The sequence below is a fragment of the Gopherus evgoodei genome, chromosome 1, assembly GCF_007399415.2.
Source record: "Gopherus evgoodei ecotype Sinaloan lineage chromosome 1, rGopEvg1_v1.p, whole genome shotgun sequence".
Taxonomy (NCBI): domain Eukaryota; kingdom Metazoa; phylum Chordata; order Testudines; family Testudinidae; genus Gopherus; species Gopherus evgoodei.
Window position 1 is genome coordinate 344,323,383 of NC_044322.1, and position 24,967 is coordinate 344,348,349.

Genomic DNA, 24,967 nt, shown 5'->3' on the forward strand with positions numbered 1-24,967 from the left:
GGCAGGGGCCCTGGAGGTTTTTCGCCTTCCCCTGCAGCGTGGGGCACGGGTCGCTTGCTGGTGGTTTCTCTGCAGCTTGAGGTCTTCAAACCAATTTTGAGGATTTCAATAACTCGGTCCTGGGATAGGGGTTGTTATAAAATTGGATGGGTGGGGTTCTGTGGCCTGCCTTGTGCAGGAGGTCAGACTAGATGATCAGATTGGTCCCTTCTGACCTATGAGTCTATGAGTCTATGAGTCCTCAGTCAGTATAGCTGAACAAAAAAATGCTCCTTAAAAACCACCAGAGTCAAGAGAGGCACTGCTTCTTCAGAGAGTCACACCTAAAGGAATTACTTTGCAGAGGGTCCTTTTACATATAGTGCTCAATACTGCATTCTTTTAACATAGCACCTACCAGTGGATATTTCTTGAGTATGGCCTAACCACCACTGATGTAGAATTTGAATGGGACACGTTATATATTGACAATGCAAAGGGAAAACAAGATATTGTATTTTTTCTCTATCAGATTTGGATTATGAACTGAAATATATTGCCCTGATATTGCTTCCTTGAAACTTGCATGCAGGCATATATTTCATATAACTACATGGAAGGACATTAGGAAGACTATTCAGCAGGGACCAAATCTTGTCCTTACCTAGCCTCTTTAGTTCCCTGGTAGCAGATCCAATGCTATTCTTGTTCATAAGGATTTGAGGGGGAGCACTCTACTTGTATTGTGTAGAATTTAGCTCTATCGAGGATTCCTGTATGCAGGGAATAGGGCAGAGCTGCATGAAAGCATGGTGTAGGACGCACTGATGTATGAATCCTCCTCTGTGGAAGGGCTGAGTAAGGGCTCCAGGGCATGCTGCAGCCTCCACACTGCAGTTACGGTCAAAGAATGGTTCCACAGCTCTTTTAGAGACTGAAGGGGGAGGATTTTCTACTCATTCCCCCATGTTTCTTCAGTTTCTTCAGGAATTGCCCTTAAATGCAGGACCGACACACCAAAAAAGCATGCAACCAGACCTATCCATAACAGGGAGAGTTATTCAATTTGATGTTCTTTCCAACCAAGTATGAGGAAAAAAACATACATATAATGAAATGTGAAAATCAATTTTACAGCACTTAGAGATTAGATAATGCATTTATTGTTTCATTCTGTACATTCAGAAATTTTGTAATCTTATCATTCTATTTACATGGATTGTCACTAAAGAGACTCATAGACTCCTAGACTCATAGACTCTAGGACTGGAAGGGACCTCGAGAGGTCATCGAGTCCAGTCCCCTGCCCTCATGGCAGGACCAAATACTGTCTAGACCATCCCTGATAGACATTTATCTAACCTACTCTTAAATATCTCCAGCGATGGAGATTCCACAACTTCCCTAGGCAATCTATTCCAGTGTTTAACTACCCTGACAGTTAGGAACTTTTTCCTAATGTCCAACCTAAATCTCCCTTGCTGCAGTTTAAGCCCATTGCTTCTTGTTCTATCATTGGAGGCTAAGGTGAACAAGTTTTCTCCCTCCTCCTGATGACACCCTTTTAGATACCTGAAAACTGCTATCATGTCCCCTCTCAGTCTTCTCTTTTCCAAACTAAACAAACCCAATTCCTTCAGCCTTCCTTCATAGGTCATGTTCTCAAGACCTTTCATCATTCTTGTTGCTCTTCTCTGGACCCTCTCCAATTTCTCCACATCTTTCTTGAAATGCGGTGCCCAGAACTGAACACAATACTCCAGTTGAGGCCTAACCAGCGCAGAGTAAAGAGGAAGAATGACTTCTCGTGTCTTGTTTACAACACACCTGTTAATGCATCCCAGAATCACGTTTGCTTTTTGTGCAACAGTATCACACTGTTGACTCATATTAAGCTTGTGGTCTACTATGACCCCTAGATCTCTTTCTGCCATACTCCTTCCTAGACAGTCTCTTCCCATTCTGTATGTGTGAAACTGATTGTTCCTTCCTAAGTGGAGCACTTTGCATTTATCTTTATTGAACTTCATCCTGTTTACCTCAGACCATTTCTCCAACTTGTCCAGATCATTTTGAATTTTGACCCTGTCCTCCAAAGCAGTTGCAATCCCTCCCAGTTTGGTATCGTCCGCAAACTTAATAAGCGTACTTTCTATGCCAACATCTAAATCGTTGATGAAGATATTGAACAGAACCGGTCCCAAAACAGACCCCTGCGGAACCCCACTTGTTATACCTTTCCAGCAGGATTGGGAGCCATTAACAACTACTCTCTGAGTACGGTTATCCAGCCAGTTATGCACCCACCTTATAGGAGCCCCATCTAAATTGTACTTTCCTAGCTTATCTATAAGAATATCATGCGAGACTGTATCAAATGCCTTACTAAAGTCTAGGTATATCACATCCACCGCTTCTCCCTTATCCACAAGGCTCGTTATCCTATCAAAGAACGCTATCAGATTAGTTTGACACGATTTGTTCTTTACAAATCCATGCTGGCTATTCCCTATCACCTTACCACCTTCCAAGTGTTTGCAGATGATTTCTTTGATTACCTGCTCCATTATCTTCCCTGGCACAGAAGTTAAACTAACTGGTCTGTAGTTTCCTGGGTTGTTTTTATTTCCCTTTTTATAGATGGGCACTATATTTGCCCCCTTCCAGTCTTCTGGAATCTCCCCTGTCTCCCATGATTTCCCAAAGATAATAGCTAGAGGCTCAGATACCTCTTCTATTAACTCCTTGAGTATTCTAGGATGCATTTCATCAGGCCCTGGTGACTTGCAGGCATCTAACTTTTCTAAGTGATTTTTTACTTGCTCTTTCCTTATTTTCTCTTCTAAACCTACCCTCTTCCCGTAAGCATTCACTATACTAGACATTCTACTTCAATCATTTTCTTCTGTACTTCTAATTTCCCTAGGATTAAAGGGTTTTATTATCCAGGTTTTTTACATTGCTTCTAGACCTATACAGGCCAAACAAGAAAAATACACATATTTAACCCGACATGTATTATTGCTAAGTCAGTGGTTTTCAGATTCTTTACAAAATACAAACTTCTGAGTTCTTCAGTTTCTTACTTGAAGAAAAATTTAATCCGTTATGTCTCAAATGATGTTTCAGGATAAAAAATGGTGATACTTGCTCAAACTCTGAAGGAGAATTGATCACCCACTTTGGGACATGATGGAATTTTCCTATGCAGGATACCAGCAGATATCTTGGGTTCACTGTCATCTGGAGCAGTGAGAGCCATAGGATGTAAGGGTAGGTACCTTTTAGTACTATCTGCCTATGTTCTGTATCACCTTCATCCAATTGCAGGTGTTGGAACATTGACAGACCTTGGCCCTTCCCATTTGCTTTTTCTGGAGGCTTCATATCTGTCTGACCCTCAAGTGACTGTACTACCAAGTAAGCCACACTGATACTGTCTCAGAATCACAAAGATTCTGTTGCATTAATGCACTAAGACTTTGCTGTTACACAATATCTCAACCGAAAAGTTCACAGCATTTTACAAAAATTAACTTGCTAATTATTTTACAGCAGGGGTTCCCAAACTTGGTTCATGGCTTGTTCAGGGTAAGCCCCGGCGGGCTGCAAGATGCCTTTGTTTACCTGAGCATCCGCAGGTATGGCCGCTCGCAGCTCCCATTCTGGTTCGTCATTCCCAGCCAATGGGAGCTGTGGGAAGCTGCGTAGACTGGGCCACTCCTTCCTGCAGTTCCCATTGGCCGGGAATGGCAAACCGCAGCCACTGAGAGCTGCGAGCAGCCGTACTTGCGTTCGCTCGGGTAAACAAAGCATCTTGCGGCTCACCAGGGTCTTACCCTGAAGAAGCTGCGAACCAAGTTTAGGAACCTCTGTTTTACAGAAAGGAAAACTGAGGTACACACTCCATGTAATTTGTTCTAGGTTATACTGGAATCCAGTTTCTCAGGAGTCCTGGCTACTAGTCTTGTGCTCTTCAGCACAAGATAAACACTCCCTCCCCAAAGTGAGCATCCTCATAACTGCAGAAGGAAATAACCATGAAATAACTGAAATAAAATTCAGAAGTGGATAAACGGACTAACCTGGTGTTACTACCATGCCATTTCCATTTACCACAGGTCTTTCTTCCTCTTCCTCTTCTGGTGGTTCAATACCTGTCTTCTCCATATTGCTCACTGATTTATTCCTCTTACGTTTGCCTTCAGCACTAGGTGTGGCACCTGGAAGGATGTGATCTGTCACATTTAACAATAATGGAGCTGGCTCTGCTGGAGGCTTTGGAGTGCCGTAATAGTTGTCTGCAAATAAAATCAGTAGGACAATAGTTAAATTCTTAAGAACATCTTTTACACCATAAGAAACTATGAATACTGTATGACATAGGATTAGTTTCACTGCCCCTTTTCAAAGTCAGTGCAAAACACTGTAAAGTTAAAATTCCATTTTTTATGAAATAGTAATTGATTTTTTTAGTGATAGGCCAAACCAATTTCACAACGTTATATGCCATGAAATAGGGGGGCTTGGAGGCTTGAAGGGACCAAAAATGGAGTAATTGGCTATCCACGATGGCAAACACATTCTGTTTTATGTCACATCATGCTTGTAACAAAGAAGTTCTATGTATACCTATAGATTGGTTGGTAGATAATCCATGCTTATAAATCTTTAATAATGCTTCAAGTCCATTTCCATAACTCCTACATTAGTCAACATTTCTACTGCTCATGAACATGCATCCAGGTTTATAATAGTTAATACTAATATATTTTGGAAGATCTATGAAACCTCATGCTTCATGGTTTCAGTAATCTATAACCATTAGGGATTTGAAAAACTAATGTGGTGAGGGAAGAAATTATCTCACATCTGTCTAACATGAACTAGCACCTTCCTGTGAATCATCTGAAGCTAGCCATTGTCAGAGACAGGTTGTTGGACTAGATGCACCACAGATATCATCTGGTAATAGCAATTCCTTTGTTCACATGTTCCTATGCACCTTGGGGCTAGCAGAATCCTTTAACAGCATCCCCAGCCTGTTTTTAAAAACCTGTGTAAGAATTCAATTCAAGAAGAAAACAGCAAACAGTGACTCTGTTAGCTATATGATGCACAAGGATTAAATTTACACTGTCTATATCAGGGTTTCCCAAACTTGATTCACATCTTGTTCAGGGTAAGCCCCTGGTGGGCTGCGAGATGCTTTGTTTATCTGAGCCGCTCCTAGCTCCCAGTAACTGCGGTTCACTGTTCCCAGCCAATGGTAGCTGCAGGAAGCGGTGGCCTGGCCCACGCCACTTCTCGCAGCTCCCATGGGCTGCATATACACCATTATCATCGCCAATACACTTATGGTTTGCTTAAGAAATTCAAAGGACAAGTCATATAACCTTTTTACAGTTTTTCTTCCATTATTTTTATTGCTTCTGCATGAACTAATACCAGTAGCACCTTCAAAACCTATTCTTATGTTTAAATGTGCCACATACAGGTAAAGTACCTTGATCAGTAAAGCATTATGAGGTGCATTTTTCAGGCAGTATAGGGATAGTTCTGGGACCTGTATTCCTGTGTGTTTTGTAACTCAGTACAATGTTCACTCATGAGACCACCTCAGTACAGATAAGTAATTAAGTATTCTAACAACTAGTGAAAGCTTTATGAATTTTCACAGTGAATTAGCACCACATTATTTAGAACAGATGTTTAACGGCCCTCAGGCTCACACTGGACTAGAATCATAGAAGTGTAGGAGTGGAAGGGACCGTGAGAGGTTATCAAGTCCAGTCCCAGGCACTGAAAACCGGACTACATAATAACTACTCCATTTCTGACAGGTGTTTGTCTAATGTGTTCTTAAAAACCTTCAGTGATGGAAATTCCACAACCTCCTTGGCAATTTGTTCCAGGATTTAATTCCCTTGACAGTTAGGAAGTTTTTCCTAATGTCTAACCTAACCTCTCTTGCATCAATTGAAGCCCTATCCTCAGAGGCTAACGAGAACAACTTTTGCCAGCATTTGCCAAAGATTTTCTCGGTAATTATTTAAGTACGTTTTAAAAAATATCAATATTAGAGAGGGTCTCAATCCATTTGCAAAGCTCTGATGGAGCAGTTACTTATTTACTGACAGGTAATTTGATAGTAGCTGACAATAGATGGATTTGAAGCTAACATACGTTAAACAAGACTTTCTAATGTGCGTAGAGACACCAGATCCAGATCCATTTCTGTTTTTCCATAACTGCATACAGTATTATCCATAATGGTGGCATTCATGCCTTGAACATGTTGTAAATTTTGAAAGGAATTTATTTCTCCTATTTTAAAACCGCTCCCTACCTAAAACACTTCTCCAACTCAAAAGCATTACTCTTCCATGATTGTGCAGCAGCATAAAGCGTTGATTTTATGAATTTCAGCACACAACCTCAACCAGTAACAGGTCAATTCTGATTCCAGTTCTGAAGTTAAAAGTGCAGTGCAGTGCCTTTACTGTAACCTAGCTTCTATGGCTTCTTCCTTGTTTTACCATTTTCATACATAGCCAAGTGCTGTAGTTCAATTCTACTTTTAAAGATTATTGATTTACTGGAAGAAATCTGTAATGACATAACTAGAACATTTGTAAATCAATCAAATAGCCTTGAACACTAGGTAATAGAACACACCCCATAAAGATTTTCTAAATACAGGAGATGATCGTTCTATTTCAGGAAGTTAAATACCCATCTCTGTTAGACCCATGTATATGTTGGCAAATCTCTAGAGAGCCATATGCATAATGCCTTATGAAAAGATTTCATATGAACGTAACAGATTTCAAAACACAATGTTGTACATTTAAGATCAGAAGTCAGAGAGGATTTCATTCTTTTTGTTTCAAACTGAAAACTCAATATAAATTTCCATGTTCCAGACCTCCAAAATAAGAGAGCAAGAGAGTACTCCACTGACTTCAGAGTGAGATTTGGTGTATTGCCCAATCCATAAAAATAGCAGCGCCATCTAATTTAGCAAGCTTTGTTATGAATTTATTCTATAAAGGCTGTGGATTACTGTGTTCTATATTTTATAGAATAGCAATACACTTACATAGCATTTTACACTTGCAACGCTCTGTACAAACATTAACTAATTAATCCTAATAATAGTCCTATATCATAGTCCCCATTTTCCAGACTGGGAAGCTGAGACATGTGGCTGGATTTTTAAAGGTACAGTATTTCGGAGTCTAAAGAAAGAGATTTCTATGGGAGTTAGGTGCCTACGCACTTTCAAAAATCCAAGCAGGCACCTATCTTCTTCTTTAGGCACCTAAATACCTTGAAAAATCAGACCTACAGAGACTAAGGATAGTTATGGCTTTTGGAAGCCCAAGAATACTGGAAGGAGAAGCAGAGAGCACACTGCCCAGGAAAAGCAACTTGACATTGGGAAGCCTCTTACTAATTCTGTACAACCAGGACAAACAGCTCTGTAAGGCCTAGTCTACACTACGCATTTATACCGATTTTAGCAGCGTTAAACCGATTTAACCCTGCATCCATCCACACAACGAGGCCCTTTATATCGATATAAAAGGCTCTTTAAACCAGTTTCTGGTTGATGAGAGGAGTAGCGCTGAAATCATTATCACCATATCGGATTAGGGTTAGTGTGGCCGCAAATCGACGGTATTGGGCTCCGGGCAGTATCCCACAGTGCACCACTGTGATCGCTCTGGAAAGCAATCTGAACTCGGATGCACTGGCCAAGTAGACAGGAAAAGCCCCGCGAACTTTTGAATTTAATTTCCCGTTTGGCCAGCATGGAGAGCTCACCAGCACAGGTGACCACGCAGAGCTCATCAGCACAGGTAACAATGCAGTCTCCTGAGAATCGAAAAAGAGCTCCAGCATGGACCGCTCGGGAGGTACTGGATCTGATCGCTATATGGGGAGAGGATTCTGTGCTAACAGAGCTCCGTTCCAAAAGACGAAATGAAGAAACATTTGAAAAAATTTCAAAGGCTAAGATGGAGAAAGGCCACACCAGGGACTCAGTGCAGTTGGAGGGTGAAAGTTAAGGAGCTCAGACAAGCCTACCAGAAAACCAAAGAAGCAAATGGAAGGTCCGGGGCAGGGCTGAAAACAAGCCGCTTCTACGCTGAGCTGCATGCAATTCTAGGGCAGTCCGCCACCACTACCCCACCCCTGTCCGTGGATTCCGAGGTGGGGGTGGTAATCTCTGCCATGGCTGAGGATTCTGCGGACGGGGAAGATAAGGAGGAGGAAGAGGAGGAGGAGCTTGCAGAGAGCACACAGCACTCTGTTCTCCCCAACAGCCAGGAGCTTTTTCTCACCAAGACAGAATTACCCTCCCAGCCCTCCCAAGCCAGTAGCTCAGACAATGAAGCCATGGAAGCGACCTCTGGTGACTGTACCTTTGTAAATATAAAACATGGTTTAAAAGCAAGCGTTTTTTAATGATTGATTTGCCCTGAGGACTTGGGATGCATTTGCGGCCAGTACAGTTATTGGAAAAGTTTGTTAACATGTCTGGGGATGGAGCGAAAATCCTCCAGGGACATCTCCATGAAGCTCTCCTGGAGGTACTCCAAAAGCCTTTGCAGAAGGTTTCTGGGCAAGACAGCCTTATTCTGTCCACCATGGTAGGACACTTGACCACACCATGCATGTAGCAAGTAATCTGGTATCATTACATGACAAAGCCTAGCTGCGTATGGTCCCGGTGATTGCTGGCATTCAAGCGACATCCGTTCTTTATCTCACTGTGTTATCCTCAGGAGAGTGATATCGTTCATGGTAACCTGGTTGAAATTCAGGAATTTAATTAAGGGGACAGAGATGGCCATTTCTGCTGGCCTGTTTGCCTGTTGCTTAAAATAAATCCTTCCTTGCAGGTAGCCAAGCGGAGGGAGGGGAGAGGGGGTAATGGCACTGAGCTTTTTCACGTTTGGCTAGCAAGGATCTTCCCTGCTACCAGCCACGTGGTGGGGGGGAAAGGGGGGTGATTAGCAGTGATCTTCCATGATACCAGCCGCGCGGTGGGGGGAGGGGTAAAGCGATCATCCCAGAGAATTGGATGGGGGGGTGGTTTCTGCTGCTGCATGTTAACAGAAAAGAAGCAGCACTGAACGGGCTTTGCTTGGTATTTGAGAAAGGAGGGCACTGTGTATATGAAGGCTGCAGAAGCCAAAAGGCAATGGCTTACCCTGGCCACATGCAAGCTGAATTCTGCTGCCCGGACCTGCATCTGTGAGACCTCTAACACCAGAGCCACAGGCACTCAATATTAAGATGCAAAATGCGACCTTGTAGTGAAATCACATGTGCTATGTAAGGTGAATAGTGTTGTTCACTGTGAAAGAGTATAACCAGTGTTCTGTAAAATATATCTTTTAAAATACTTCTCTCCCTTTTTTACCTCCTTCATGCAGCTGCAAATTTTTCAAGCCTCCCTACTCCATCCCGAAGGCTATCTCAGATAAGGCGGAGGAAAAAAAAAGACGCGAGACGAAATATTCTCGGAAATCATGGAAGTAACCTGCAATGAAAGAGCTCATCTGAATGAGTGGAAGGACATGGTATCAAATTACAGGAAAGATGCCAGTGAACGTGAGGACAGGAGGGACCAACATGAGGATAGGAGGGACGAACGTGAGGAGAGGAGGGACGCTCAAAATGAGAGGTGGCGGCAGGAAGATATGCGGTGGCGGGATGCAACGCTGGGGCTGCTGCGTGATCAAACTGACATCCTCCAACATTTGGTGGAGCTTCAGGAACAGCAGCAGGGTCACAGAGTGCCACTGCAGCCCCTGTGTAACCACCCTCACCACTCACCATGTTCCACATCTTCCCCATCCAGAAGTGTAAGAATGCATGGGGGAAGGCTTCGTGCACCCGCCCACTCCACCCCCGAGGACAGCCCAACCAAAAGGCTGTCATTACTTTGAAATATTTTTAGTGGCCTTTTCCTTCCCTCCTATCCTCCTCCCAAACCACACCCGGGATACCTTGTCAATTCTCTCCCTCTTTTTATAATGACTTTTTAATAAAGAATACATGATTTTTAAACGATAGTGACTTTATTTCCTTAAGCAAGCTGTAATCAAAGGGGGAGTTTGGGTTGCTTACAGGGAATGAATCAATCAAAGGGGGGGTTCATCAAGGGGAAACAAACCCAACAGTCACACCGTACCCTGGCCCGTGATGAAACTCGTTTTCAAAGCTTCTCTGATGCGCACTGCTTTGTATGTACTCTTCTAATAGCCCTGGTGTCTGGCTGTGCGTAATCAGCGGCCAGGTGATTTGCCTCAGCCTCCCATCCCGCCATAAAGGTCTCCCCTTTACTCTCACAGAGATTGTGGAGCACACAGCAAGCAGCAATAACAATGGGGACATTAGTTTGGCTGAGGTCTGAGCGAGTCAGTAATGTGCGCCAGCGCGCCTTTAAGTGGCCAAATGTACATTCTACCACCATTCTGCACTTGCTCAGCCTGTAGTTGAACAGCTCCTGACCACTGTTCAGGCTGCTTGTGTACGGCTTCATGAGCCATGGCATTAAGGGGTAGGCTGGGTCACCCAGGATAACTATAGGCATTTCAACATCCCCAACTGTTATTTTCTGGTCTGGGAAGTAATTTCCTTGCTGCAGCCATTTAAACAGAGTAGTGTTCCTGAAGACACGAGCGTCATGAACCCTTCCTGGCCATCCCATGTGGATGTTGGTGAAACGTCCCTTGTGATCCACCAGCGCTTGCAGCACCATTGAAAAGTACCCCTTGCGGTTTACGTACTGGGTGCCCTGGTGCTCCGGTGCCAAGACAGGGATATAGGTTCCATCTATCGCCCTCCCACAGTTAGGGAATCCCATTGCAGCAAAGCCATCCACTATGACCTGCATGTTTCCCAGAGTCACAACCTTTCGTAGCAGCAGCTTAATGATTGCTTTGGCTACTTGCATCACAGCAGCCCCCACAGTAGATTTTCCCACTCCAAATTGATTCCCGACTGACTGGTAGCTGTCTGGCATTGAAAGCTTCCAGAGGGCTATTGCCACTCGCTTCTCAACTGTGAGGGCTGCTCTCATCTTGGTATTATGGCATTTCAGGGCAGGGGAAAGCAAGTCACAAAGTTCCATGAAAGTGCCCTTACGCATGCGAAAGTTTCGCAGCCACTGGGAATCGTCCCACATCTGCAAAACTATGCGGTCCCACCAGTCTGTGCTTGTTTCCTGGGCCCAAAATCAGTGTTCAATGGCTAGAACCTGCCCCATTACCAGCAGGATCTCCAAAGCGCAGGGGCCCGTGGTTTGAGAGAATTCTATGCCCATGTCCTCATCCCTCTCTTCGCCGCTCTGCCGTAGCCGCCTCCTCCTCGCCTGGCTTTGCAGGTCCCGGTTCAGCATAGACTGCACGAGAATGCGCGAGGTGTTTACTACGTCCATGATTGAGGTCTTGATCTGAGCAGGGTCCATGCTTGCTGTGTTATGGCGTTTGCACAGTTCACCCAGGAAAAAAGGCGCGAAACGGTTGTCTGCTGCTTTCACAAAGGGAGGGGTGAGGCTGTACCCAGAACCACCTGAGACAATGTTTTTTGCCCCATCAGGCACTGGGATCTCAATCCAGAATTCCAAGGGGCAGGAGAGACTGCGGGAACTATGGGATAGCTACGGGATAGCTACCCACAGTGCAAAGCTCTGGAAATCGACGCTAGCCTCGGTACATGGACGCACACCACTGAATTAATGTGCTATGTGTGGCCGCGTGCACTCGACTTTATACAATCTGTTTTACAAAACCGGTTTATGTAAAATCGGAATAATCCCATAGTGTAGACGTACCCTAAGTGTGGGAAGATGAGGGGAATGCTGGACCCAATCCTCACCATAGTCCGAAACTTTCCCCTGAGGCCACTACATCTGCTTGTATTTCTTGCCAACCTCCCTTTCTACCTGGCCCATGTGCTGCTGTCTCTCATCTATCCTGTGTTGGAGTTAAATTATTGAATTTTAACTGCTGGCTTGGCTAGTTTGCCACAAGTAATCTTATCAAATCAAAGCATGCCAAATACCAAGACTAAATTCTCTAAGAAACAAGACTTCGAGCCAAGGGCATCCTCCTGTCAGCTGACACCACAAGCCCTATATAGTATGTCCTCACAGCCTTCTTTCCTACTTGAGAACAGCAGTCTAGACAGTAGACTATAAATGATTGTCTCTGTGTGTTTCCAACTATCTGAGCTATTCTGAGAGACAAGGTGAGTGAGGTAATATCGTTTATTGCACCAGCTTCTGCTGGTGAGAGAGACAAGCTTTCAAGCCACACAGAGCTCTTCCTCGAGTCAGGAAAAGGTACTCCCAGAGTCACAGCTAAATTCAAGATGGCACAGATTGTTTAGTATAAGTAGATAACACATATTGTAAGGGACCATTCAAGGTAGAGAGGCTTTTTAACATCTCCACAGCCACAGGACAAAAGGGGGTGGGCTAGTGGGTTACAGACTGTGGTAATACACCATAAATCCAGTGTCTCTGTTCAGTTTATGATTTTTAGTGTCTTCCAGAGTTATGAATTTAAGTTCCCAGGCTCATCTTTTGAAAGTGTTGTGAAGGTTTCCTTTGAGGATAAGGACTGAGAGGTCAGATACAGAGAGATTGCTCTGTGAATAGTGAAAAGTGTGATATGATGTTATTGTCTTTTATCATTTTCCTGTGTATCTGAAAGCATAGCGATTGTCTGGTTTCACCCACACAGTTATTGGAGCATTTACATTGTACATTTACATGTACATTGCATGAGGTATACCACATGTTGTGAATATCTCACAACCAACATGGCTATAACTGCACTACATACAAAATATCCTGTTTTGAAAAGGCATGAATGATAATATTATCTCAGAGAGATGCTCAGAATATTTAGTGAGCCAGATGCAATATGCAAACATTAGAATTTAGTGGCTAGTGAAAAATAAAAGCTCCTTCTTTGTTGGATCACTGCTCCTACTTCCTCTGGCTTCACTGTAAGGAGGATCCTCTATTGTATACATTCAGCAAGTATCCTTAGAGAGGAGCCTGCCCCCCCCCCCCCCAAAAAAAAAAAAATTACCAGGAAGGCTTAATCCTGTTCACCCTCCTGATGATAGAGTTCCAGACCTGAATCTTCAGGTGATGCATGCAAAGGAAGAAATAAGGACAAAGAAATTTGGGGTTTTCTCCCTGACTTTAGTTTAGCAATTTCAGCGAGGCTTAAAAAAACATATAATAAAGAAAACATTCAGGAGTAGATGCCTATCTTGTTTCCTGCCAAGGTAGGAGTCATGACTAAGAATATTAGATCTATTTATGGGAACTGGGAAGAAGAAAAATCATTACAGCAAAATGTAAGAGAAAGCCACAAACAGAGAAATTAGGAGATTATAACAAGACTAAACAATTGCGGAGAAAAGTAATGCGGAGCTGTCATAAACAGATAAGTAAGAGTTAATAGAACAGAAGTACTTCATATCTTTTGCCTGTAAAGGGTTAACAAGATCAGTGAGGCTGGCTGTCTCCTGACCAGAGGACCAATCAGGGGACAGGATACTTTCAAATCTTGAGGGAGGGAAGTTTTTGTGTGTGCTGTTAGATTTTGGTGGTTGTTCTCTCTGAGTTCTGAGAGTGACCAGACGTGCAACCAGGTTTCTCTCCAATCTCCCTGATACAGGTTCTTATAGATTCAAAATAGTAGGTACTAGGTGATAAGGCGAGTTAGGCTTATGTTTGTTTTCTTTATTTGCAAATGTGTATTTGCTGGAAGGAGTTCAAATTTGTATTTTGCTGAAAGGATTTTAATTTGTACTTGTATACTTAGGCTGCACCTATTCCATTTTAAATTTACAAAGATAATTTTTACTGTTTTTTCTTTCTTTAATTAAAAGCTTTTCTTGTTTAAGAACCTGATTGTTTTTTTTTCTGGTGTGAGACCCCAGGGGACGGGGTCTGGATTCACCAGGGAATTGGTGGGGAGAAGGGAGGGAAGGGGGAGAGAAAGGTTAATATCTATCTGTGTTAGGATTACTTTCTCTCTCAGGAAGAGTCTGGGAGGGGGATTGAGAAGGAGCGGGGGAGGTGAATTTTCCTCTCTGTTTAAGATTCAAGGAGTTTGAATCACAGTAATCTTCCAGGGTAACTGAGGGAGGGGAAACCTGGGAGAGGCAACGGGGAGAAAGGGTTTACTTTCCTTGTGTTAAGATCCAGAGGATCTGGGTCTTGGGGTCCCCGGGCAAGGTTTTGGGGGGGGACCAGAGTGCACGAAGCACTGAAATTCTTGGTTGGTGGCAGCACTACAAGTACTAAGCTGGCAATTGAGCTTAGAGGAATTCATGCTGGTACCCCATCTTTTGGACACTAAGGTTCAGAGTGGGTAATTATACTATGACACGAGCCCAAGCCAAAAGCCCAGATACAAAGGTCCCCACACTTTGGGATGCTACAGAATCCCATTCCTTAATCAGATCCATATTTCTCATCAGAGCCTCATTTTTAGAATGGGATGAACCAAAACCTGAGCAACAAATGCTCCCAAAATTCTGTTTGTTCAGAATCCCACTCTGTAATTGGTTGTAACTCCCAAGGAGATTACACAGATTCCTGGGACTCTGTCTGCTGACAGCTCAGGGAGAGGCACTGTCCCGGGTAGGGAGGGGGAGCCAAGGCAGACTCAGAGTCCACCCAGAAACCAAAATAGAGCGACAGACCTTCCCAGGGAGAAGCCATTTTGTAGTCAGTCTAGAACCAGCCAGGAAAAAGGGAGGACTGGCTGTGTGGGGAGCTGGTGAGTCCCAGACTTGCATGCAGGGGCGGTTCTAGGCATTTTGCCGCCCCAAGCACAGCAGGCAGGCTGCCTTCGGCGGCTTGCCTGCGGAGGATCCGCTGGTCCCGCGGCTTCGGCTGAATATATTTTTATGTGTTTGTGTTATTTCTTGGAAGTCTCCAACTATCTGGCAAGTAAATGGGGATTACTCTCTAGTTAGAATTTTCCAGGAAGGAGCGAGGGGGGTGGAGGCACCACCAAATAATTTCATAGGAAAAAAAGAAAGAAGATAACACCCTGCTGAGTGGGTGGTGGGATCCAAAAGAACCCAGACCTGTTCATCAAAACCTGTAAGCGGATTGGCATTAAAGGAGGTAACCAGGTGGAGAGGAACACTACATGTTTATAGAGCATTGAATTGCTGAAATATTTAAACAAGATAATGTGAGTCTTGGGCACATCTCTAGGAAAAAGGAAAGCAGATGTTGGTGTTTGTTTTCACTAATCTAGGAATACAGTCATTATACATGCTACTGTAAAACATTTAGTTGAACTATCCTCCCATGTCCCTTTGGAGTCACATAATTTACAAATTAAAGGTAAAAGTATTCCAGGCTCCATCTACTGTTTGGATATATACCATTTAGATTTGATGTCATAGTCGCTCACTTCTTCCACTGAAAACAAATTATGTTTCAGAAACTCAACTCATTGCAATGGTATGCAGAGTTCTGGGTGGACATCAGTCAGTATTATTTGAAATAATAAATGTAAATATTTTGTACTTTTGAAATTGAAATAATAAATGTACATATTTTGTTATCTGTATTAAACTGAAAACTTACACATTGGCCATCATGAGGCCTACCATATACCACTTTAATGATAAGCTATAATCTAAGAGCCCAGACTTTATATGGATGGTGGGAATATGGGGAAAATGAGAAATCAGGTTTTGGAATGGATTACAAATATTTGTAACAAGACCATTGTAAGGACATCTAACAAAATGTTTATTATTAGGTTCATAGACTTTAAGGCCAGGAGGGACGATTTAGATTGTGTAGTCTGACCTTCTGCACAACATAAGGCCATTCCTATAAAATAAAGAGAATAGAATTGGTAGTGACCCCTATATTCATGCTGCCTAACACCTTCCATTTTAAAATATTCTTGAAAACATTTTTGAGAAGCTCTAATACCTTCATAGTTTGCAGCAGTCTATTGAAATTCAGCAGGGGGAAATATCGGGGGCCAGAGAAGATATTCCATAAAATTCCACTAATTTTAAGCTAAGTTATAAACTGTTAAAAATCTCCATTTTTCTTCTCTGACTTGTATTCCTGAGAAAAAATGTCACAATAATAACAGAACATGAACAATCTAGTAATCAACCTAGTAAGAGCTGCCACTACACTGGGTATCAGAGACGTAACTAGGGCATTTTAGCACCCGCGCAAGAAAGCATATTTGTGCCCCGATAGTGTGACCAGATAGCAAGTGTGAAAAATCGGGACAAAGGAGCGAGGGGCAGTAGGTTGTCTATATAAGACAAAGCCCCTAATATTGGGACGTCTGGTCACCCTTGTCCCCTACTGTTTTTTCCTTCATTTCTCTACCCCATTTTTCCACTCCTGCGGCTTTGCGCCCTGAGTGACTGCCCTGCTCGCCCTGCCTGGGTTATAGGCCTGCTGGGAATGTCTGGGAATTGCCAGAGCAGATGTAAGGGTTGAAACAGAGAAAAAAGCAGGGCCAGGTTCCCTCACAACTGGCATGTAGCCCAAGCATCCCATCCCATTCTAAAGAAGGTATCATATGGACCTGCAGGTTCCTCAATGCCTGGTGAGTGGGGACAGGAAGATCTGGATTGGACTCCCATGGTAAAGCTCCAAGACCACATAGTGCTAGTGGCCTATTCCCTCCTTGAGGGGGGGCATCATATGAGGTAGGAGCCCCCCCACCTTGAGGGATAGGGAGGTGTGACAAAGTGCCATGAGCCAGCAGCTGACCAAGCACTGTGGTCACATAGGCACTAACTAGTTCTCCTAGAGAAGCTCAGATTGAGGGGCAGAAGACTTAATTACCTAATCAGACTATAGGCTGATGAGGTGAGGAGCTAATTATCCTATCAGATAAGAAGGTAGTTAAAAAACACAGGAAGGAAGTGAAAAGAAAGGAGACGGGCTAGCACAGCCCACGGAAAGCCAGATCTCCAGCTGGCGAGTTTGTGCTTCCTCTCCCTGGAGAAAAGGCTCACGATTGAAGGATACTGTAGGTACAAATGCTGTGTGGGGATTGTGAGAGGAAAGGAGAGGAGAGGAGCCTGCCTTACTGCAGGAGGAAAATAGAGCTGGACTGGGTCAGACTCAAGCAACTATGGCCTGAAACCAACACATGGTACCAGTGACCCATCATCCATCCAGGAAAACTGTCTTCTCCTGCAGGGAGCCAACATAGCCAGTCCTGTAAACCAAGTAGTTGCAGTCTGTACTACTGTGCTGAAGGTTCCAGATGCTGATGAACTGGAGGAAGAAAGGGGGAAGGGTTGTTGTTATAGTGGCACATAATAGATTTCATTTTTATCTTTTTTCCTAACAAAACAAAACACACTTAGAAATAACAGGAAGCAAACCCTATTTTGAAATATTATTATTTAGGTTGCAAAGTGAAGCACTCGAAAGTTAAGAAATGGCAGATTCACTGTTGTCTATGCAACCCTAAATTCAGCTGTTTTGTGCATATATGCGTTATGATGTGATTGCAGGAGGACTTAACTAATCTTGTGTGAGCAACATCAAATTTGGCATTTCCTAGCTTTTGAATGCTTCACTTTGCAACCTTAATAATATTCTTTTAATTCAGATTTTTTAAATATAATAAGGTACATTGTTTTCAAATGCATAGAAATCAGAATGTTAAAGAACTGCAGATGTTTCCTTTCTTTTTAAAATTCTGACAACTTTCTTATAAGATTCTAAAAGAGGAAAACAATAGATAGACATTGAAATATATTTAGTGCTATATTTTAACAATGTTCCAGACAATTACAACCTCTTTAAGGGAGTCTCACAAACTTCTGCTCTCCCACTCACTCTAGCTGAGTAATTTATTTTGACGGCTGTCTATACTATAATTACTTTTTTAATCACTATAGTAAGGGTGGGTGAGTATATTTTGTGCTTGGGCTCATAAATTTTCATGACAGTTTTGCAATGCTGCCTGTTTCACTGGCACTGCAGTTTTTTAGTTTCTCATGAGAGACATCCAAAAAAAAAATAGGTTTGAAAAACTCCCATTTTTGTTTGTGGCACTTGTGATGTCACAAGCCAGGAAAAGCTGCAGGCCAGGATTATCTAAAGGAAGTAATTTTGTTAAAAATATGGTGATTACGGTGCTCACTAACAGTGCCAAGCTTCCTTCTAATTCTTCAGGAATATTACAAATACATTTTTTTACTTATGACAAGACCTTTGCAACTAACTTCACCTTCGAAAAAGAATCTTTACATTCATAAAGAGACTGAAGAATCAATCCTCCTTTTTTCTTTCCTAACTAAGCCTTTGAATCAGATTGTTTAGCAGTTTGAGCCCAGTTGTTAAATCAATGTCTGAAAATAAAGTACAAATTAAAAGGTATTTAGTCTGGCAGAGCTGTTAGAAATGGCATATTTCCTTATTTAAATATGGGCAGATGACATCAAATGCACTGGATGGGGCAAGTGAATGTGGAGATACATGGGACAACTTCCTATAAAAAGTGTTTTTCAAAATTATCTTTTACACCATCTACTGAATAACCCATAGACACTGAGCTTGAGTCTGCCCCGGGAGCAGCAAGGCAGCAGCACTAGGGGAGGGATTATTTCCAGGGACCTTGGGGTTCTCTCAGTCTAGAGAAGTTTCGAGTTCTGGCTGGTAGAGGCTGTTATAACATTTTTCCCCAGATCTGGACCTTAGCGTCCAAAATATGGGTGTTAGCATGAAAACCTCCAAGCTTAGTTACCAGCTTGGACGTGGTAAAGCTGCCACCATCCAGGGATTTATACAGTGCCTAGCTCACTGTGGTCTCCCTAAAACCTTCCCTGGGGGACCCCAAGACTCAGATTCCTTGAGTCTCACAACAAAGGGGAATAAACTATTTCCCTTTCCCCTCCTCCCCTCCATGTGTTCCCTCCCTGGGTTCCTGGAGAGATATACAGAAGCAAGCTCCGTGAATCTAAACAGAGGGATTCCACCCTCCCTGTTTCCAGTCCTGGAAAACAGAAGTACCGAGAGAGCTAATCTCTCTTTCCCCCTCACCCAGAGGGTATGCAAAGTCAGGCTTAGTAAATCTAACACAAAGAGATTTTCCCCCTGACTTCTTCCTCCCACCAATTCCCTGGTGAGCTGCAGACTCAATTCCCTGGAGTCCCCACTAAAGAAAAACTCCAACAGGTCTTAAAAAGAAAGCTTTATATAAAAAGAAAGAAAAGGACATAAAAATGGTCTCTTTGTATTAAGGTGACAATTACAGGGTCATTTGCTTAAAAGAAAAAAATGAATAACCAGCCTTATCCAAAAAGAATACAATTTAAACATTCCAGCAACTACACACATGTAAATACAAAAGAAAACAATATAAACCTGTGGTCTTCCTATCTTTGTACTTACAACTTGGAAACAGAAGATTAGAAAGCCAGGAGATAGAAAAGTCACTCTCATAGCCGAGAGGGCACAGACACAAGACAAAGAACAAAGAACTCACGCCCAAAACTTCCCTCCACCCAGATTTGAAAAAAAATCTTGTTTTCTGATTGGTCCTCTGGTCAAGTGTTTTAGGTCACTGCTTGTTAACCCTTTTTTAGGTGAAAGAGACATTAACCCTTAGCTATCTGTTTCTGACAGAGGCCTTAGTGCTTCTCTGTGTGCAGACACCCTCCCCTATTGGCTCCTGCCCACTTACTCCCAGTGGAGTGGAGTTCTGTTTGTCTTGAACTGCTAGACCCTTCTTCAGGAAAACTGCTCATACGGCCTGGTTTCTCACAGCTTCCCCCAGCAGACACCAGCCAGTGAACCAAAGACAGTAGAACCTCAGAGTTATGAACACCAGATTCACAAACTGACTGATCAACCACACACCTTATTTGGAACCATAAGTATGCAATCGGGAGGCAGGAGAGACAAAAAAGAAAGAAAAAGAAAAACAAAGGCAAATACAGCACAGCACTGTGTTAAACGTAAACTACTAAATATGAAGGGAAAGTTTTAAAAAAAATTTATGAGGTACGGAAGCTGTTTCTGTGCCTGTTTCATTTAAACTCGGATGCTTAAAAGCAGCATTTTTCTTCTGCATTGTAAAGTTTCAAAGCTGTATTAAGTCAGTGTTCAGTCGTAAACTTTTGAAAGAACAACCACGATGTTTTGTTCAGAGTTACGAACAACCTCCATTCCTGAGGTGTTCGTAACTCTAAGGTTCTACTGTATGCTGACTTCAGAGTCAATTAATGACATCACATGGCTCTGGGATTGTCTAGTCATCCATATTTAAATTAAATAATCAAAGATGGCTATAGATTTCTTTACCTGGTAGTGTTTTGGGCCCCAATGCACTCGCACAAGAAGTTTTTAAATTTAAACATATGTGGAATAGAGATGGCAGAGTTTGTCAAACAGTTCCAGACAGGATAGGCCTGTTTCCAGTCCTCCACTACTATAGTGATCCAACTTTACATAATAAGATTCTTGTCTTTCCAGGTCACAGTCTGACTGTATCAGCTACCAGTAAGGAAGATCTGAGTTTGCCCCATTTTAAATGGATATTTACCAAGGTAAAAATAAAAAAAATTACAATTGCTTTCATCTTTAACACATGGAAAGATTAAGTAAGATCAGCAGGAGAAGTCAGAGGTTGATAAATAAATGGACACAAGCCACAGCCTCTCCTGGACAGTCCAGATATATTAGGTCCGTTGCCCCTCTAAGGAGATCAACGTGCAACAGTCTGCTGCCTTAAATGGAGTTACCCAAACCATTCACAACACTGAGAGACTGCTGAACTTGAATTAATATGCAAATTAGATTCAATTAACTTAGGTTTGAACAGAGACTGGGAATGGTTGGGCCATTACACTAATTGAATCTATTTCCCCATGTTAAGTATCCTCACACCTTCTACGGATCATCTTGATTATCACTTCAAAAGTTTTTTTTCTCCTGCTGATGACAGCTCATCTTAATTGATTTGCCTCGTACAGTTAGTATGGCTACTTCCACCTTTTCATGTTCTCTGTATGTATAAAAATCTTCTTGCTGTATGTTCCAGTCTATGCATCCGATGATGTGGGCTGTAGCTCACGAAAGCTTATGCTCAAATAAATGTTAGTCTCTAAGGTGCCACAAGTACTCCTGTTCTGTTCACAACACTGGATTAGTTTTAATTAAAGAATAAAATAAATTTATTTACTGACAAAGAGAGCTTTTAAGTGAGTACAAGTAATGAGGCATTCAAGTCAGAAATTATTACACGAAAAATAAAGATAAAACACTTTCTAAACTTAAACTAGCAGTTTAAACTGATGTGCCTTTCCACATGTTTCCAGTAACATTGCTGACCACTTTCAGGATTGGCTCCCAAAGTCTAACAACTGCTTCTTTTGTCTTCTTAGATGAAGAGAGAGAGATGGGTAGGGAGCGATAACTTGGTGTGTATTTACCCCTCACTTTTACAGTTCAGTCACCCTTTGAAATGCATTTCCCTGAGAGTGACAGCTAGATAAAGTTCTTTCCAGCTGACAGCTGGAGACATGGCGTCTGTGGGGGGAGAGGTTTCATGCTGCTATTTGCTAAGATATAGAACAGTTTGATCCTGCCCACCTCCTTGCCAACGAATGGCCACTTGCTAGGTGGTGGCCAATCAGCTACAGGTGTCAGCTTGTCCTTTGTCTTTGAGAAACAGGTTTATCTACTCCCCAGACTTGTCTGGTAAATACACTTCAGTCATGATTACATCTTATGTTCATAATTTTTATATAATGTTGCTATATATGTTTCACCATGATGTTATTGACCAGAAAGTTATTAGTTTTACAGTGAAACCTTACAAGGCATATTTTTTACAAAGATTATTACAGCGGTGTGTAGGGTGTGAAAATGGGGATGCATGCCATCCCAATATCCATCTTTCAAGAACAAAGAAATCAGCATTTTTGATGCTGTAAGGGTGGATTCTGGCTGGAACAGCTAGTCATGCTGAGGAAGTTTCTGTAAGTAGGGAAACCATGTTGAACTATAGCTGATTAAGTTAAGTTTTAGTCTCAGAAACATGTGTTTTTTGTTAGTTGGAAAGTATTTCTAACTTTATTCCTTCTACTTGATATCATTTAAACATACAACTTTTATTTAATAAACGTGTTCTACTTTAAGTATAAACCAGTTCAGTGCAGTGACTGAAATAAGAGTGTTTGTCAAACACCAGTTAAATTAATAAACTGCAGTAGGTTGACTCTTTAATGGAGAAATGAATTTAATATCTTCTGTAAATGTACCATGATAGGGCTGTGCACTGCAGAGAGACAACTCTGAAGAAATTTCTGAAGAGCTCGGGGGCTGATTGTTATCTGCTAGGGAAGATTAAGACTGGTAGAGTCTCAAAGAGTTTGCTGGTGAGGAAGACAGTCTTTGCTGTAATCTCCAGAAAAGCTTACTCTTTCCTTTCAGGGCACAGAATAAGTCAATTTTGGAGAATGTCTTAGAATACAGATGATTGCTTATTGGAAGCTGCAGAGAGGGACATACACTCAAAACTTCTAACAAAACATTTCCTTTCTGCAGAAACAGTGTGTTAGGAAATAAAGGCAATTGAAAATTATTTAATATATTTTGGATGGCTTTAGAAATGGGATAAATGCACAATAAAAACAGGCATTATTAAACACAGATGAGAGTTTCATGACTAATCCCACAAGACCAGATTGTAAGTAATGAAGCAGGGAATGTGCCAGATTAGAAATACAGTCATTTCCACCTGAGTCAAAGGTTAAAACTTCCATTGATAGAAAATTCTATGACATCATGAAATCATTCCAAATTCAAAGTTGCAGTAAAGTGTTGTAGATGTGAATACTGTAGGCTAGATCCAGAGCCATGCTATGGCAGTTTTCTCTTGCTCCAGTGCCACAAAACTATTAGATCTGGCTTCCTAAGAATTTCTTCTGTCTACGGACATCCCTGGGCAGTACAGAGACATTACAGGGTATGTCTATACTGCAATAAAAACCCATGGCTGGCCCATGCCAGCGGACTTGGGCTCATAGGGTTCAGGTTAAAGGGCTATTTAATTGTGATGTAGACGTTCGGGCTCTATGACGCTAGAAGAACAGGCTCTTAGGGTGCTCCTCAGCCAGGTGTAAGATATAGAAGTTTTGAGGCCTTGGGACTGGGGAATATAAAGGGCACCATTGCCTTCCACCTTCTGGTCTTTTACTGAGCACAGCTTGGCCTGACCAGAAAATCTAGACCCTGTATCTTTAGAAGGAGTACTTTGATTAATTCATGTTACTTATGGAGTAGGAGAAGGAAATTACTAGTTAAAACCAAAGGACAGACAACTAGGGTTGCCAAGCATCTGGTTTTCAACTGGTTAGGGTTAGGGACCAGGCCGTTAAAAATCTATTTGGCTGCCCACAGTGGGGCAGGCAGGTTGCCTGCCTGGCTCTGTGTGGCTCACAGGAAGCTGCTGGCATCTCCCTCTGGCTCCTAGGCAAAGGGCTGCCCTGCCCCGAATCCTGGCTCCGCAGCTCCCATTGGCCAGGAACCACAGCCAATGGGAGCTGCAGGGGTGGTGCCTGCAGGCAGGGGCAGCGCGTGTAGCCATGCAGCCATATTTCCACCTAGGAGCCAGAGGGAGATGCTGCTGCTTTTGGGAGCCACCTGAGGTGAGTGCCACTTGGAGCCTGCACCCCCTCCCACAACCAACCCCCTGCCTCTGCCTTGAACCCCCTTCTGCACCCCAAACACCTCATCCCCAGTCCCACCCCAGAGCTTGCATCCCCAGCCAGAGCCCAAATCCCAGCCCACTGCTCCAGCCTGGAGCCCCCTCACACTCTGAACCCTTCAGCCCCCAACTCACAGCCTGAGCCTCACCCTCCTGCACCCCAAACCCGTCATCTCTGGCCCCACCCTAGAGCCAGTACCCCCAGCCCTCGCACTCGCTCCTCTTGCATCCCAACCCCCCAGCCCGAGCCCAGTGAAAATGAGCGAGGGTGGGGGAGAACGAGCAATGGAGATGAGGGGGATGGAGTGAGCAGGGACAGGGCCTCGGAGAAGGGGCGGGGAGGGGCGTGGCCATGGGGAAGGGGCAGGTCAGGGACAGGGCAAGGGTGTTTGGTTTTCTGCAGCTAGAAAGTTGGCAACCCTACAGACAACTCATTCAGACTTTACTGCCAATAATCACACTAGCATGAACACAGATACAGGAACTCCTCGTTCAACCTTGTAGTTATGTTCCTGAAAAATGCGACTTTAAGCGAAACGATGTTAAGAGAATCCAGTTTCCCCATCAGAATTAATGTAAATTGGGAGGTTAGGTCCCAGGGAATGTTTTTTCACCAGACAAAAGACTATATATATATACACACAGTGTAAGTTTTAAACAAACAATTTAATACTGTACACAGCAATGATGATTGTGAAGCTTGGCTAAGGTGGGGGAATCAGAAGGTGGGATACTTCCCAGGGAATACCTTGCTGCTAAATGATTAACTAGCACTTGGCTGAGCCCTCAAGGATTAACACATTGTTGTTAATGTAGCCTCACACTACAAAGCAGCACGAATGGATGGAAGAGACACAACAGACACATGGCAGTGGTTGCAAACATTCCCTGTGGAAATTGAATGTGATGATGAATCCACACTATCCCACTGGAACGCACCACTCCCTCCACTTCCCAAAGTGCCAGGGGGTGCATGTGTGTGCATGAGGGAGAGACAGACACACACCGTGTGTGTGTGTATGAGAGAGAGAAAGTGTGTGTGTATGAGAGAGAGAAAGATGTGCATTGCCCCTTTAAGTACGCTGACCCCACTCTAAGTACACTGCCTTTTTAAGTAGATCAGCAAGTTGAGACAGCAGCTGCTGCCAGCAAGCTCCCTCCAGGTCATGTCTCACCCCGCTCTGCAGATGGGGTATAGGAGTGGGGGGGGG

The 24,967-nt window shown here is 43.1% G+C and overlaps 1 protein-coding gene across 15 annotated transcripts in view; it reads right to left on the reverse strand.

The window, feature by feature from the left end:
- The window catches only part of MAGI2 (membrane associated guanylate kinase, WW and PDZ domain containing 2), a 1,169,121-nt gene that overhangs the window by 414,460 nt on the left and 729,694 nt on the right, over nucleotides 1-24,967 (reverse strand). For all 15 annotated transcript variants that reach the window (XM_030558726.1, XM_030558640.1, XM_030558551.1 and 12 more), the window contains one exon: nucleotides 4,065-4,280. In XM_030558726.1, coding sequence (XP_030414586.1) covers nucleotides 4,065-4,280 — 216 coding nt within the window. The remainder of the gene's footprint in view (nucleotides 1-4,064; nucleotides 4,281-24,967) is intronic.